Genomic DNA, 14158 nt, shown 5'->3' with positions numbered 1-14158 from the left:
GTTCTCGGCACATCGGATCCTCTCCGCAGCTCAGCTTTACACTCTTTGGATTCCCAGGCTGCCACCCAGAACACCCGTTTCCTCTGAGAGGAGGAGCGACAGCCGTACTCTCCCTCCTGGGACTCTGCTTCCTGCCAAAGACACTGCATCATACGTTCCCTTCAAACTTATACCCACTCCCAGAATCCTCTGCGGCAGAATCTGCCTTCTGGGGTAGATACAGGCCTGAGTGTGTCTCTGATTGGGTTTCCTCCACTGCCCTATGAGAATCCTCTCACAGAGCCAGTGGGGAGACTCCCCTCTCAGTAACCTCGCCTGGGAGACATTTCAGTCCAGCTGAAATCATGACCCTGCTGTAAAGCAGCCAAGGCCTACTACACTTTACCTAGCACCTACCTGTAGGGTGCTATATAAGGTAAGTGAAACAAAAAAAAATTATAATTATCCAATTCTTTTTCAGGTTTTTTTTTTATCTAAATGACGGTGTAAAGTGAAAAAATAGGGTGGAACTACGCTTTAAAGTTGATTTAAAAATAAAAAACTGTGGCGGTCAGGTGTTTCCTGTGGAGAGTGGAGCTCCACTCTGCAGCCAGATACCCTCCAGTGAAATGCAGCTGTGACAGGAAACACGTGACCTCCACTTCCAGGAGTTGTGTCTATTGAATGTTCGTTCCTTTAAAGAGGAAGTAAACCCTCCTCTGCAAGTTGTTCCTATAGGTAAGCCTATGATAAGACTTACCTATAGGTACTGTAAATATCTCCTAAACATGTACCGTTTAGGAGATATTTATCTTACATGCAGCCAGCGATGTCACAAGTGCATGGGCTCTGAAGGAACGGCCGCTGGTGCCGTTCCTTCAGAGCCACGTGCTGTGACCGTCGGCTCCGGCCAATCAGATGGCCAGATGCCGCGATCCCGGAAGACGGGCGACTGAACATGTCGCCCGTCATAGAGGTAAGCGGGCGGCACGGCAGGGGCTCGTTCTAAGGTAAGTATTTCATAATGAGCTAGTATGCGATGCATACTAGCTCATTGTGTGTTTCTCTTTCAGGGTGAAAAAAAAAACAAATTGGGTTTACAACCTCTTTAAAGTTAATTAAAAAAAAAAAGTGGACTGGAGGTCATATGTTTCCTGTCAACAGTGGAGCTCCAGCTGCACCCATTCATTGTTTGTTACAATGAAGTTAAAAAAAAAAAAAAAAGTGGGAGTAGAGGTCATATATTTCCTGTCAACACTGAAGCTCCAGCTGCATCCACTTATTGTTTGTTACAATAAAGTTCATTTAAAAAAAAAAGTGTTGTGGAGGTCACATGTTTCCTGTGAAAAGTGGAGCCAGACCCCTCTTCTTGTCCGTGGTTCTCTCATAATCAGCACACAGCACTTCCTGCTCCTCCCCCCGCCCAGCCCCGCACTCAGCTCTAAACTGAAAACAAAACTTTTCCTTTCGGAGTTGTTTCGTTTTTTCGTGCCTTCCCTCCGCCGGGTGCTGCATCGCTTCGCCCTTCCTCCCAATGGAGGTAAGCGGCTGGTTGTAGCGGTCAGTACAGCCATGCCTGAGTAGCAGCAGGGGGCCCTGTCTGTCAAACGCACCTGGCGCTGCACGTGGAGCTGTGTGTGCCCCTATGTGCCCCTCTCATGCCCCCCACTGGAGGAGGATCCCTGCCACACGGCCATGCGGGTTAGATAGAGAAGAGCAGAGACACGCTTGTTTGTAGCGATGGAGGACCCCCGGGTGAAGGGCGCAGAGCCTGCCCTCAGCAATGCCAGCAAGGAGGAGGCTGCCATGGACACTTACCTGAGGTCTAAGGGGCTGTACAGGAAGAAGATCGCTAAGGATGGCTCGTGTCTGTTCAGGGCAGTGGCTGAGCAGGTACTTATTACACTGCACTCTTCTCTTCTGGAATGCTGGAGTCCTCTGTATTAGAACCCTTCACACCAAGGCCTGCATAACAGGGGTGGACTTAGAGTAGAACTATAGGTAAAACTGTGCTTTTTTTTCTCCTTTTTGGATAGAGTAAGGTGTGGTTATTACCCCTGTAAGGTTTATTTTTGCTATCTGTGTCCCATTGGGGAGATTTACCTTCACTTCCTGTCCCATAGCCAAACAGGAAGTGAGAGGAAACTCCTGCAAATTAAAGGAATTCCTTGGTCACCAGAACCAGTGTTCCCATTGGAAGATTTCCCCTATTTTTCTGGGGACAACCCAAGATTTTCTTTTACTTCGATTTGATAATGGTAAACATGACAAAGATGTTGAATCTTCCTAATGGGGGCACAGACAGCAATAAAAACTGTCAGGTTTTCTAATTTCCCTCCACTCTATCCAAAACGGAAAAAAAAAAAAAAAAGGTTTCTTTAGTTATACTTTAAAAGAGGTATAAAACAGGAAAAATTCTGCGCTAGGTCAAGCAAAAAGAACAAAATGGTAAGCAGCCACTTAACCACCTACGGTACCAGCTGTAAATGATCAATATGAATAAGAAGCAGCGCTAAATCCTAATAGCGTAATCATGAATGTTCTTATGGTAAATAATGGGGCATGAAAACAAAACGTGCAGTGAATAAATTGAGGAAAAAATAGATCATTGAAAGAAATCAATCGTATTAAAGTGATATAATAGGTGCAAAATCCAATGTTGGGTAAGCACAAACTCCTTTCAATATTAGAGCCCATTCAGACAGGGGCGACACGACTTGCTGGGGCGACCTGTGAAGTCACGGTGCACGCTGTACACTGCGACCTCGGCGCGACTTGCACGGACTTCACATAATTGAAGTCAATGCAGGTCGCCCAAAGTAGTACAGGACCCTTTTTCTAAGTCGGAGCGACTTATGTGGCTCCTATTAGAACGGGTCCTGTGCTAATCAATGGCGGGCGACTGACCGCGACTTGTCAGACGACCATGTCGCCTGACAAGTCGCGATAGTGTGCATGGACCCTTAAAGAAGAGTGTCCATAAAGTGCATAAGTAACGTTGATTGATGAAATCCACCACCAAGCACCAACACTTAGCATATGCCTCTTACCAGATAGCATGGACCCTAAATTATAACAGTCATAAAAGCACAAAATAACCCGGCATCCGAGATAGGCACTGGCTGCTCAGCAGCAGCTCCAAATGGATCGGGAATGAAAACAAAAAAAATCCAACAAGCATAGTGAAGCTGGCTAATGTTTGTCTTATTTTTCAGCCAATCCCATTGGATTGGCTGTTGACCACGCTTGCTTAGCGGATACTCACGGCTTTCCTTTCTCGTGAGTTGAAAGTCTGATTGTTTTTGACTTGTTGGTGCCTGTTTACAACTTATCGAAGGTACTTCTATATTTTAAATAAAAGGACTTTAGAGTCGGTTCACACTGGGGCGACACGACTCTGTACTACTTCGGGGGTGACTTGTGCATTCCCATGCACCACGACTTCGGAGCGACTTGCATGGACTTCACATAATGGAAGTCTATGCAAGTCGCTCCGAGGTCGCCCCAAAATAGTACAGGACCCTTTTTCCAAGTCGGAGCAACTTGTGTCGCTCCTATTGGAACCGGTCCTGTAGCGGTCAATGGACCGCGAGGGAGCGCGACTTGTCAGCTGACAAGTCGCGGTAATGTAAACCGACTCTAAATGTTAGCCAGCTTCACTTTTCTTGTTCATTTTTATTTATTTTTTTCCCCGATCTTTTTGGAGCTGCTGCTGAAGCAGCCACCGCCTCTCTCGGATGCCGGGTTATTTTGTCCTTTTATGACCATTATAATTTATGGTCCATGCTATCTGGTAAGAAGCGTATGCGAAGTGTTGGTGTTTGGTGTTGGTGGATTTCATCAATCACTGTTAAGGCCCGTACACACGTACCGATCGTCGGCATACAAACGTCGGTGGACGAAGGATCTGCCGATTGTACGCGTGTTAGTATGGTGCCTCCGACAGATGTCTGCGCACAATCCGCGGACAAAAGTCTTTCGTGCAAACATGAAAATATTTGTATGCCGACACCAGAACGGACGATTGTTCGCCTGTCAGTACACAATTCGGCCGACAGACCGCAGATTTGCAAGACTGGGCATGCTCAGAAAATAGAAAACACAGGGAAAGTTAACCATTACATGACATCACTTCTGCAGTCGGCGGACAAAATTCTTGTGCTGTCCTTGTGCTGTCTTTGCACTTTTCAGCAGACACCGACATCCCGGGGAGAAAAGAGGAACATTTGTAAGCCGACCATCGGTACGTGTGTACGGGGCTTTACTTGTACACTTTTTTTTGCACTTTATGGACACTCTTATTTAATATTGAAAAGGACTTTTTCATTTAAAGGACTTTATGTTCACCTAACACTGGATTTTGCATCTACAGTAAACCCCCCTTCGTCACGGGGGTTACGTTCTGGACCCACCCGTGAAAAGTGAAAATCCGCGAAATAGAAAAACCGTATTAAAATACTGTGGGCATTTTTTTTTTTTAACTGTCGTACTTTAGAAGCATTTTAAGGTCTTTAAAAACACTTTTAAAACAATAGAAACACATTTAGACTCCATTCACACTAACGCGACTTGTCATTGACTGCTACAGGACCCATTCTAATAGGAGCGACACAAGTCGCTCCGACTTAGAAAAAGGGTCCTGTACTACTTCGGAGCGAGTTGCATAGACATTCATTATATGAAGTCCATGCAAGTCGCGGTGCACGGGACTTCACAAGTCGTCCCCGAAGTAGTACAGAGTCGTGTCGCCATAGTGTGAACCGGCTCTTAAACACATAAGATACTGAGAGACAGAGCAAGAGCTATGGAAAACAGAAAAATATTTTATTTTCAATGATTTATATAGTAAAATAACATTACAGAAAAAAACGCAATATACCGGGACCGCAAAAACTGAACCACGATGGAGCGGGGGATTGCTGTATTTAATTATCACTTTGATATGGTTCATTTTTTTCAATGATATACTTTGCTCATTCTTTCACTGCATGTTTAGTTGTTTTCATGCTACATTATTTACCATATCATTATTCTTGATTACACTATTAGGATTTAGTGCCGCTTCTTACTTATATTGATACTTTAAAGAGGAGCTCCACCCAAAAGGGGTAGTTCTGCATTAAGCATTCCTCCCCCTTCATATGCCACATTTGGCATGTAATTTAAATTTTTTTTTGGGGGGGAATGGGTTCCTTTTTTTGACAGGTACCCGCTCCCACTTCTGGTCGGACTGTCTAGGCAGCCCGAGCGGAAGTCGTCCTCTTCCCCCTTCCTCCCTGCAATTTTATGGAACACCTCACAGGTCCCAGAAGATTGCCCAACAATTGAGGTACAGGGCACACCCGGCTGTAAAGCTGTAAGCTGTCACAGCTGGGTGCCCACATTTTGGCCATGTGACCACTGTGATTGGCATGAGATTTCTGTTCACCACCGGGAGCTTGCACAGCGCGCGCTCTCGGCACAGCTCTATTGCATGCAAACATGTGGCCACTCAAGCTAAGGCCTGGCTGCCGAGAGGCCACAAATCTGCACATGCTTGGCAACAGGTTAAAGCAAAACAAACCCTCCTATCCTTTACAGCTAAGGAAGCTGCCATCTTAGCCTCTGTTTTATCTGCAGTTGCCATGGTGCTGCACGTTATCAGTTATGACACCAGTCATTTGATGGCTTTACAGTTCGGTTAAGCGTACAAGTAATCCTGACATTTATGATTCACAGTATGCCTTGAATTGGGTTTAGTTCCGCTTTAAGTATGTCAAAGTGTATGAAAGAATTTCAAATGTTCATGAAGGATTAAACCGCCAGTGGCAATATGTAACACCTGTCTGTTACTTATGTAGTACTTGTACCAACACGCTTCGTATAGCATGGCCCTGAACATGCCATAGTTCCTGCACATTTTATACTTTAACAAAGTCCCCCAAATTTAAAACAAGATTTCTAGGTTATACCGGCTTTCTGCAAATTTTGTTCTCCAAAACATTGTACTGCATTCTTCCGAAGAGCGAAGTTTTAGTAGTTAGCTTTCCTTTAAAGTTGTAAACCCTTACATATACCCAGTGAAGTGACTGGCCTCAGGTGGATACACAGAGATGAAACAAATCTTCCTACATAAGTTTTACCGGTCTATCTGCAGTTTTCTCTTCTCTACAACCTTACAAAGTCCTGAATTTATGAAGCTTGTCTAAGCTGTCAGAAAACAGGGCAGAGAGCTGAAGTCACACTCTGCAGGGCTCAGTGGAGAGAGCTCTGAGAGCTAATTGGAGGGAACGGACGCACCACGCCCTGCACACAGGAACAGAGCTGAGGGTGTCAAACACAGGCTGTGTGTTGGAGGTCCCTCTGCTGTCACCTTTTTCTCTTGTTAGAAAAATTTGTTGGAAGTGATTCATGCTGACAACAGAGGAACGAAGCAGCAGACAGAAATTACACCTAATGCTCTTAATTGAGACATCTACACACTATAGAGGGTTATGCGTTGCTCATATTTCATGTTTGAGGTTTACAACCACTTTAACTCCTTTTATATTTTTTCAGGAAAACAGACTTTTATCTGTTGGTGTATAGGCCAATAAGCGAGGGTTGGTTGTCTAAACCTATGATTTAGTTTGTGTTGGGCTTCAAATAACTAAAGTGTTAAGGAAAAGATCACTTTGCTAATTCAGTGCAAAGTGACTGGTTCTCCTAATAGGGCACCTTCCTTTTCACCCACTCGTTTCCCATGCTCATCCGCAATACTGTAGGTTGCATTAACCCATACTGAACGCATGTTATCACTAGGGCACATAGAAAATGGTTTCCTATGTGCCTCATTCACACCACAACGGAGCAGTGATTTGCTGTGTACTGCAGAAAAATGTAGACCTACTACATTTTCTCACAGTGCACTGGGCAACACTGTTTTCCCTGTAAGGTCCCACGCACAGTTGACCTGAGAACAGCCATAGGGATTCATAATCCATGACTGACTAGAGTGCAGCTTCCTGTAAATGACGAGTGAATAGTGAAAAGGTTGAGTTTATGGCTCCCCAGAAGCCTAGATTGCTTCACTTGAGTGAATTTGAAGTCTGTGGTTGGGTAGTTTTTTCAGGGAACTGGCTAACCTGTTGCAAACTCTGATTTGTTCAAACTGAACTAGTGATTTGATTTGTTCTTTCCTAATTTATTGATTCATCAAATTTTGTTATCTTTTCTCTTCCCCCTCCTCTGCTGTCTTACCCCGTCATGTAAACTGATGCCCTATTATACTGTTACCCTATGGCAATATGTCACTTTGAAGTTATCAAGCTGAAATTTTGAACCTAAAAGTTCTACAGCTCTGAGTTTTTAGTTTACTGTATGCTTTTCCAGCATAATTTACTTAATAGGGAAGTATTGAAGACTGTGACATGGTAAAGTGTATCTAAACCCAATGTTACTGATCTAGACCTCTTTTTTTACATGAGCAGGTGGCAAACACAGGTGGATGAAGCATGTTTTTTACTTGTCTCAGCTGCTGTCAAAACCAAGCATTAGCCCCTGGACAACACCCTACACATTGCCACAGCTGAAAACGATATTCAGCAGGCAGTGCACCTTGCCATTGTGCCCTGTAGATGTGGATGAAGCCGTGCCGCAACCCCATTCATTTAGGTTGACAAGTGGTAAAAATGGATTTCAGTGTGACATCCCTCTTTCAACAAGCATGCCAGAGGTGGTATTTCTCCGGCTGATTTGCTGGCTTGCCACTGCTGACAATGCGATCCACGGCTAGGCCCCTGTTAAAGAGGCCCTTAAAGTCATTTTTAACCTCATGCTGCCCATGTAACCCATATGTGGGGTGGCAAGGAGGATTGGCTTTGTTAGGAACATGCAGTTCCCATCAATGAGACTGCTTCTGGTCTCTAGAAAGGATCAGAAGCCAGAGGGTTCGGCTCCTGAACATGTGTCACAGTGTTGACTTATTTTTTTGTAGTATGTTATTCGTTCTACACATTTTGACTACAAGCATTTTTTTTCTTTTCAATGCAAGCTAACATTGTTGTCTAATTCCGCAGCTGTTATTACCTGTCTCCATGGAGCTATTTTAGTGCATGCATGAAGACTACAAACCATGTAGACTCTACATTGTAGAGAATACCGCTGAAAGTAATTTATTGTTCCATCTGCTTGTCCTGTAGAAGCACTAAAATTAACATACAGTCTTGCATAACATATCTCCTATAACATTAGGGTCCAAAGCACATTGGGCATTTGCCCAGCTCTTCTAAACTTTCTCCTGGCAGGAGAAAAGGCGCTCCAAAAACAGGCCCAAGCCATGTTTTGCAAAGACATTTAGGCATATCAAGTGCTTGGGCGTTTTATTAATTTCATTGGCCAGAATATTATTTTTTGTCTGGCCAGTGGCTATTGAAATGAACAAACCTCAAGCTTTAAAGATGCCTAGTGTTTAGGTGTTTTTTTTCCCCCCAAAATGCAAGTGAAGATCTCTACCACTGAGGAACCACCTCTTACCGCCACCCGCAAAGTTGATCTTGCGGCAAATCTGCCACTGGGACCACCCTTATGTTAAAGTGGACTGCCCACAGTTTTAAAAAAAAAAAAATACCAGGGTTATGGCAGCTATCGGCTGCCAATACCCTAGTATTTACCATCAATGAACCGACGTAAAACTGCGGTAGGCAGTCTGTAATGGTTAAGCAAAGTGACGTACCCGTACATCACTGGCTGCTTCTGGGTTTACACAACGGGAGCCTGTCAGCAAGTCCCAGTGAGTGTTTCACTGCCTGGACCTGCTGTTCGGCTGTGTGCAATCACAGCCCAGAGCTCTTGTGCCGGTAAACAGAGCTCTGTACAGGGGGAGCAATTGGTCTTTGCAGGGATGAGGAACTGAGAGATCAAGTAGTAGAAGCAACACACATTGCACACAGTTCGTCACACATTTAACCCTTTGATCGCCCTATGTGTTAACCCCTTCCCAGCCATTGCCAATAGTACAGTGTATAGTATTATTACTGTTTTAATGTCAGTGGCAGTCAGTGTCAGATTGTCCTCAGCACTATCGCAGTCCCATTATAGGTTGCTGATCACCGCCATTAGTAGTATAACAGATTTTTTTAAATTCCAGTATATATCTCCACACAACCAATCAATATACATTTATTGGGATTTGTTTTCATCAGACATGTAGCAGAACATATTTTGGCAAAATTTTATGAAAAAATTAGATTTTTTTTTTTAACCCCCTTCGCGCCTAAGCCTTTCTCTGACATTTTGTTGCTTACAAGTTAAAATCAATATTTTTTGCTAGAAAATTACTTAGAACCCCCAAACATTATATATCCTTTTTTTTTTTTTTTTTTCTTTTTAGCAGAGACCCTAGAGAATAAAATGCAATTGTTACAATACTTTGTCACACGGTATTTGCGCAGTGGTCTTTCAAATGCAATTTTTTGGGGAAAAATACACTTTCTTTAATTAAAAAAAAAAACAGTAAAGTTAGCCCGATTTTTGTATATTGTGATCGATATTACACCGAGTAAATGGATACCTAACATGTCGTCATGCTTTAAAATTGTGCACACTCGTGGAATGGCGACAAACTTCGGTACTTAAAAAATCTCCATAGGCGACCATTTAACATTTTTTAATGGTCACCAGTTTAGAGTTACAGAGGAGGCCTTGTGCTAGAATTATTGATCTCACTCTGATGATCGCAGCGATATCTCACTTGTGTGGTTTGGACGTGACTTACACATGAGTTCGCTTCTGAGCCCGAGCCCGGAGGGATGGGGCGCTTTGATTTTTTTTTTTTTTCCTAATTTTATTTTTGCACTATTTAAGAATAAAAATAAACTCATTTCTGATCACTTTTATTGCTGTCACATAGAATGTAAACATGCCTTGTGACAGTAATAGGCAGTGACAGGTGCTCTTTACGGAGGGATCTGGGGTTTAAAAGACCCCAAACCCTTCTTCTGCACTTAAAAGCATTCAAAACGTCAAGTTTGGCTGTTTTGAATGCTTTCATTTTATTTTATTTATTTTTAATCTGGCGCCTTAAAGGCTCCAGTACCTGGAAGTAATGTCATGACATTGCTTCTGGGTTTCTACATCGGAGACCCGATCAAAGTTGAATTTGGCTTTGTTTGGGACTCCAATCTACCGGAGGACGTGCAAGCTGGTGGCTTGGGTCTTCCGGTGGGACAGGAGACCCTGGCGAGCTGAGGGAGGGGAACCTCCCGCTCTTTGTAATGACAGCCAAGCGGCTGCTCAGCTGCACCACTTGTCATTACAAGAAAGCCGACCCTCGGCTCCAAACAACGGTACTGGGATGACACCTCTAGCTGCAGGCATCACCCCGATAAACCCCTTCAAGCTGAGGCCGCATATTGGCGTTCTGTCGGCGTTAAGAGCCGGTTCACACTACCGCGACCAGAAAGTCGCCCCATGAAGGAGCGACTTTTTAGCGTGACTTTGAAGAGGCTTGTTTAGAGGCTTGTTTAGAGGCTTGTTTAGAGGCTTGTGCACTACTTTGAAGAGACTTAAATGATAGGTGACTTTGTCTGTGGGGGATGCCTGGCTAATCTTTTTTTCTTCTTCCTGGAAAGTCTGATCACAGTCGCTTGAAAATAGATAAGGATCCGACTTAGAAGTGACTCCCATTGGAGTCTATGTGCACAAGTCGGATAGAGGTCACCTTGAAGTAGTACAGGAACCTTTTCTGAAGTCGGAGCGACTTCAGTAGTGCATATTAAGACGGCTCTCATTCATTTACATTTAATTTGTGATGACAAGCGACTTGAGGGCACACAAGTCGTGTCCCAAGTCGGAGTAGTGTGAACCGGCTCTAAGGGGTTAAAATTATTATTTTTATTGTATTTGTTTTATAGCAGAAAGTAAAAAAAATATTGCTGTTTTCTTTTTATTTATTTATTTTTTCACTTCTATCGTATGTGTATAGCATTGCATGACTGCCCAATTGCCAGCTAAAGTAGCGCAGTGCCAAATGGCAAAAAGGGCCTGGTCATGAGCTGGGTAAAATCTTCTGGAGCTGAAGTAGTTAAATAGTTTTACATACCCCACCTCTGCTCCAAAGGATTCCCACTTCTTACCTTGCTGAAATTTAACATATGCACAGTATACTTTATTACCTTTTGTATGTTCTTATTTCTAGGTTTTGCACTCTCAGGCACGGCATTTGGAAGTCAGGAAATCCTGTATAAAGTACCTGCGTGAAAACAGGACCCTCTTCGAAGCTGTAAGTAAAATCTTGATTTTTCTAAAATTTTATGCTGTCAGCAATTCTTTTTATTCTATGACCAATCTTCTTTGGCAGAAATGTTGCTATGGAAATGTTTATCTTGTGGTACAGAAGTAACCTGCAGGGTTAAGATAAACAAAAAAGACTTGGGACTCGTTCACATAGGCGTAATTGGGCGGATACCCTTACAAGGGTCCAGTTTGCCTGCAAGGGATGCTCAGGTGTTGTGTGCATTCGCGTATGGGCAGTCCCATTCATGTCTATTTGGAGCAGCAGCTGCACAGACAGTCTCCCAATTTGACATCCACCTGGATGTGGGTGCATGTCACTGAATACAGCTAGTATGAGTTTGGGGACAAATGCCAAATTGCGAGCAGAGGCTGTGACTGCGCAGCTGCTATTCCCAATAGAAATGGCACTTCCCGCATGCGGATGCATGAAACATGTTCATTCCATGTGGACAAACATGTCTCTCACACAGGTGTACACTTAAGTACTCCCATATGTACATGGCCTTAACACAAAAGGGGGAAATAAGCTTCCAGTTTGAGAGTGAGCTATGTATGGTTTGAAACATTGCTGTTATTTATGGAAGACTTAAAAGTGGAAGTTTAGTCAAAATATAAGGATAAGCCTTTTTTATCTACCCTGTGAAAGAAAAGATATCTATACGTACCTTTTCTGAGGGTGATCCGGAGGGAGATGGCTGATGACGACTGAAAATGCCTGTGTGGTCACGTCACCCATAGGCTTGTTATGGGCCATTGTTGTCTTCTACAGTGATGCCAGCGTTGGGATCCAGTTATGTGACCGGACTGGAGCACCCTCAGAATATGTAAGTATACAGATCTTTACTTTCACAGGGTGGACAGCATAAGCGTAGACTGGGGCTGGTAGTAGGGGGTATGGTTAATGTTTGATTGCACTATCAATTTAATGATGATCTGAAATTGTAAGGATAAAACAAAAAAAAAAAAAAAGCTTTTGGCCTCTTTCACACAGCCGCTCCGTTTTTTTTTTTTTTTCCTCTGCTCCAACACTTTTTTTTTTTTTTTTTCACGGACACTGATGACACTTGTGTCATCTGCTCCGTATGTCCGCATATCATCCCATCCGTTTGCGGATGATATACGCACATAATATATGTCTATGGGGATTGCGGATGACACCGCTGACATCCGATTTTGCATCCGTTCCGTTTTTTAAACTGAAGAAGAAATAGGGTTCTGTTCCGTTCCAAAAAATGGAACAGAACTGAAAGGATGCAAATCGGATGTCAGCGGATGACCCGCAATTCCATTGACATGCATTATGTCCGTATATCACCCGCAAACGGATGGGGTGATATGCGGACATACGGAGCGGCCGTGTGAAAGAGGCCTTACAGGCCTTGAAGTTGCCAGCGCTAATTATTTTGTTTATTGCTGAGCCATAGTGATTGCATGGATTTGTTTACAAACAAGCCTAGTTCTAGTAGTAGAATGCATTTCAGCAAAGTAGGCACTTTGACAGCGGTAGCATAAGCCCCGGTTCACACTGCTGAGTGCCGTGACTTGAGAGTTCAAAGTCGCACCCAATTAACGGCAATGGAACCGTTCTAATTGATGCGATTCAAGTCGCTCCAACTTAGAAAAAGGTTCCTGCACTACTTTGGTGCGACTTCAACACGACTTGCATTGACTTTTGTTCAAGTCGTATGCAAGCCGCGATGAAGTTACGCAGGGATGTCGGATTCAAAGTTGTGGCAGTGTGAAAGAGGGCTAAGACAGCATAAGCTGTCAAAATATATCTGAACCCAAAAACCAAAAGTAATAGGTTGCAGCCAGAGCCAGTGCAAGGATTTTTGTCTACACAAGCGAAGGTGCATTTTACTGCCCCCCCCCCCCCCCCCATCCTGGCACGCTGGCCCTGGATCCAAATGCAGATTACTCTTCAGAGACATGAAGGGTGTCGTGATTGACAATTGATCTACTTTAGGGAAACCTTTTTAATAAAGGAATTGACAAAAACTGTTGTGTGTTTTTTTTTTTTCTTCATACTTTTTTTGGGTGAAGGAGTAGGGGTACAATGCACCCACACTCATTCACATTGGGGGGGGGGGGCAGGATTTGGGGGCAGATTCTAAAAAGCCCCCTGCCTACAGACCCCCACAAACACCCCCCCCCCATTTTGAGGGCATGTGGCCTGGTATGTTTCGAGATCCAAGCATGTAGCTTGGAAAGCCCCCCTCTATCCTGCCAGGCTGCATGCTCCAAAAAGGGCCTGGTAAGAATTTTGGGGGGTCTCCACGCCATATTTTTTTTCTTTTCTTTTCTTTTACATTCAGCTGTCAGTGGAAACCCCGCTGACATCTGAAGAGTCAACCCTTGTTATAAAAGTGGATGCCAGCTTCCCGGCCCTCTGCTTAACAACCAGCTAGTGTTAAAGACGCTAATGGCTGCTCATTTAAAAAATTTGCATCTGAACCGCATCTTGCATCGCTGCTGCTTAGGAAATTTGCAGTGAAAACTGAGGGGGAAATTCGCTCCAGACATGTGTGAACCTAGCCTAAGTGGCAAAATCAACAGGTAAAATTAGGGAGAAAAAAACACCAGATATAAAGATTGGAAAACTACAACGTATTACATTAAAATTTTTAGGTTAAGATACATTTTAAGCAAATTTCTTTTTTTTTTTTTTTTTTTATATATATTAGCAAAGAAATGTTTAAAAAAAAAATAGTTCTAACTAAAAGCATATGCCCGTAAAAAAATTAAAATTTTGGTTGACAAATTAGTTGTAGAGTTAGTCAAGTTAACCAATGCATGCTAAATATGGTCTGGGATTCAAGGCATGACTGACCTCTGGTCATGAAAGGGTTAAAGATGACAGAACAGTGGAATGGAGTAAAGAGAAAATCTAAATATCTTCTCTCCTTTTCTAATAAACAGTTTTCTA

General features: G+C 43.4%; 1 protein-coding gene across 1 annotated transcript in view; it reads left to right on the top strand.

Moving 5' to 3' along the window:
- Window positions 1-1385: 1385 nt before the first annotated feature.
- OTUD4 (OTU deubiquitinase 4) overlaps window positions 1386-14158 on the top strand; it is a 111652-nt gene continuing 98879 nt past the window's right edge. Inside the window, exons 1-2 of the mRNA XM_082268857.1 lie at window positions 1386-1872; window positions 11135-11218. Of these exons, the coding sequence (XP_082124983.1) occupies window positions 1720-1872; window positions 11135-11218 (237 nt within the window). The 5' untranslated portion in view covers window positions 1386-1719. The remainder of the gene's footprint in view (window positions 1873-11134; window positions 11219-14158) is intronic.

Source organism: Pelophylax lessonae (assembly GCF_965119305.1).
Source record: "Pelophylax lessonae genome assembly, chromosome: 1".
NCBI classification, from domain to species: Eukaryota; Metazoa; Chordata; class Amphibia; order Anura; family Ranidae; genus Pelophylax; species Pelophylax lessonae.
The sequence above is the reverse complement of the archived record's forward strand: the minus strand, read 5'-3'. Positions and strand labels throughout refer to the sequence as shown.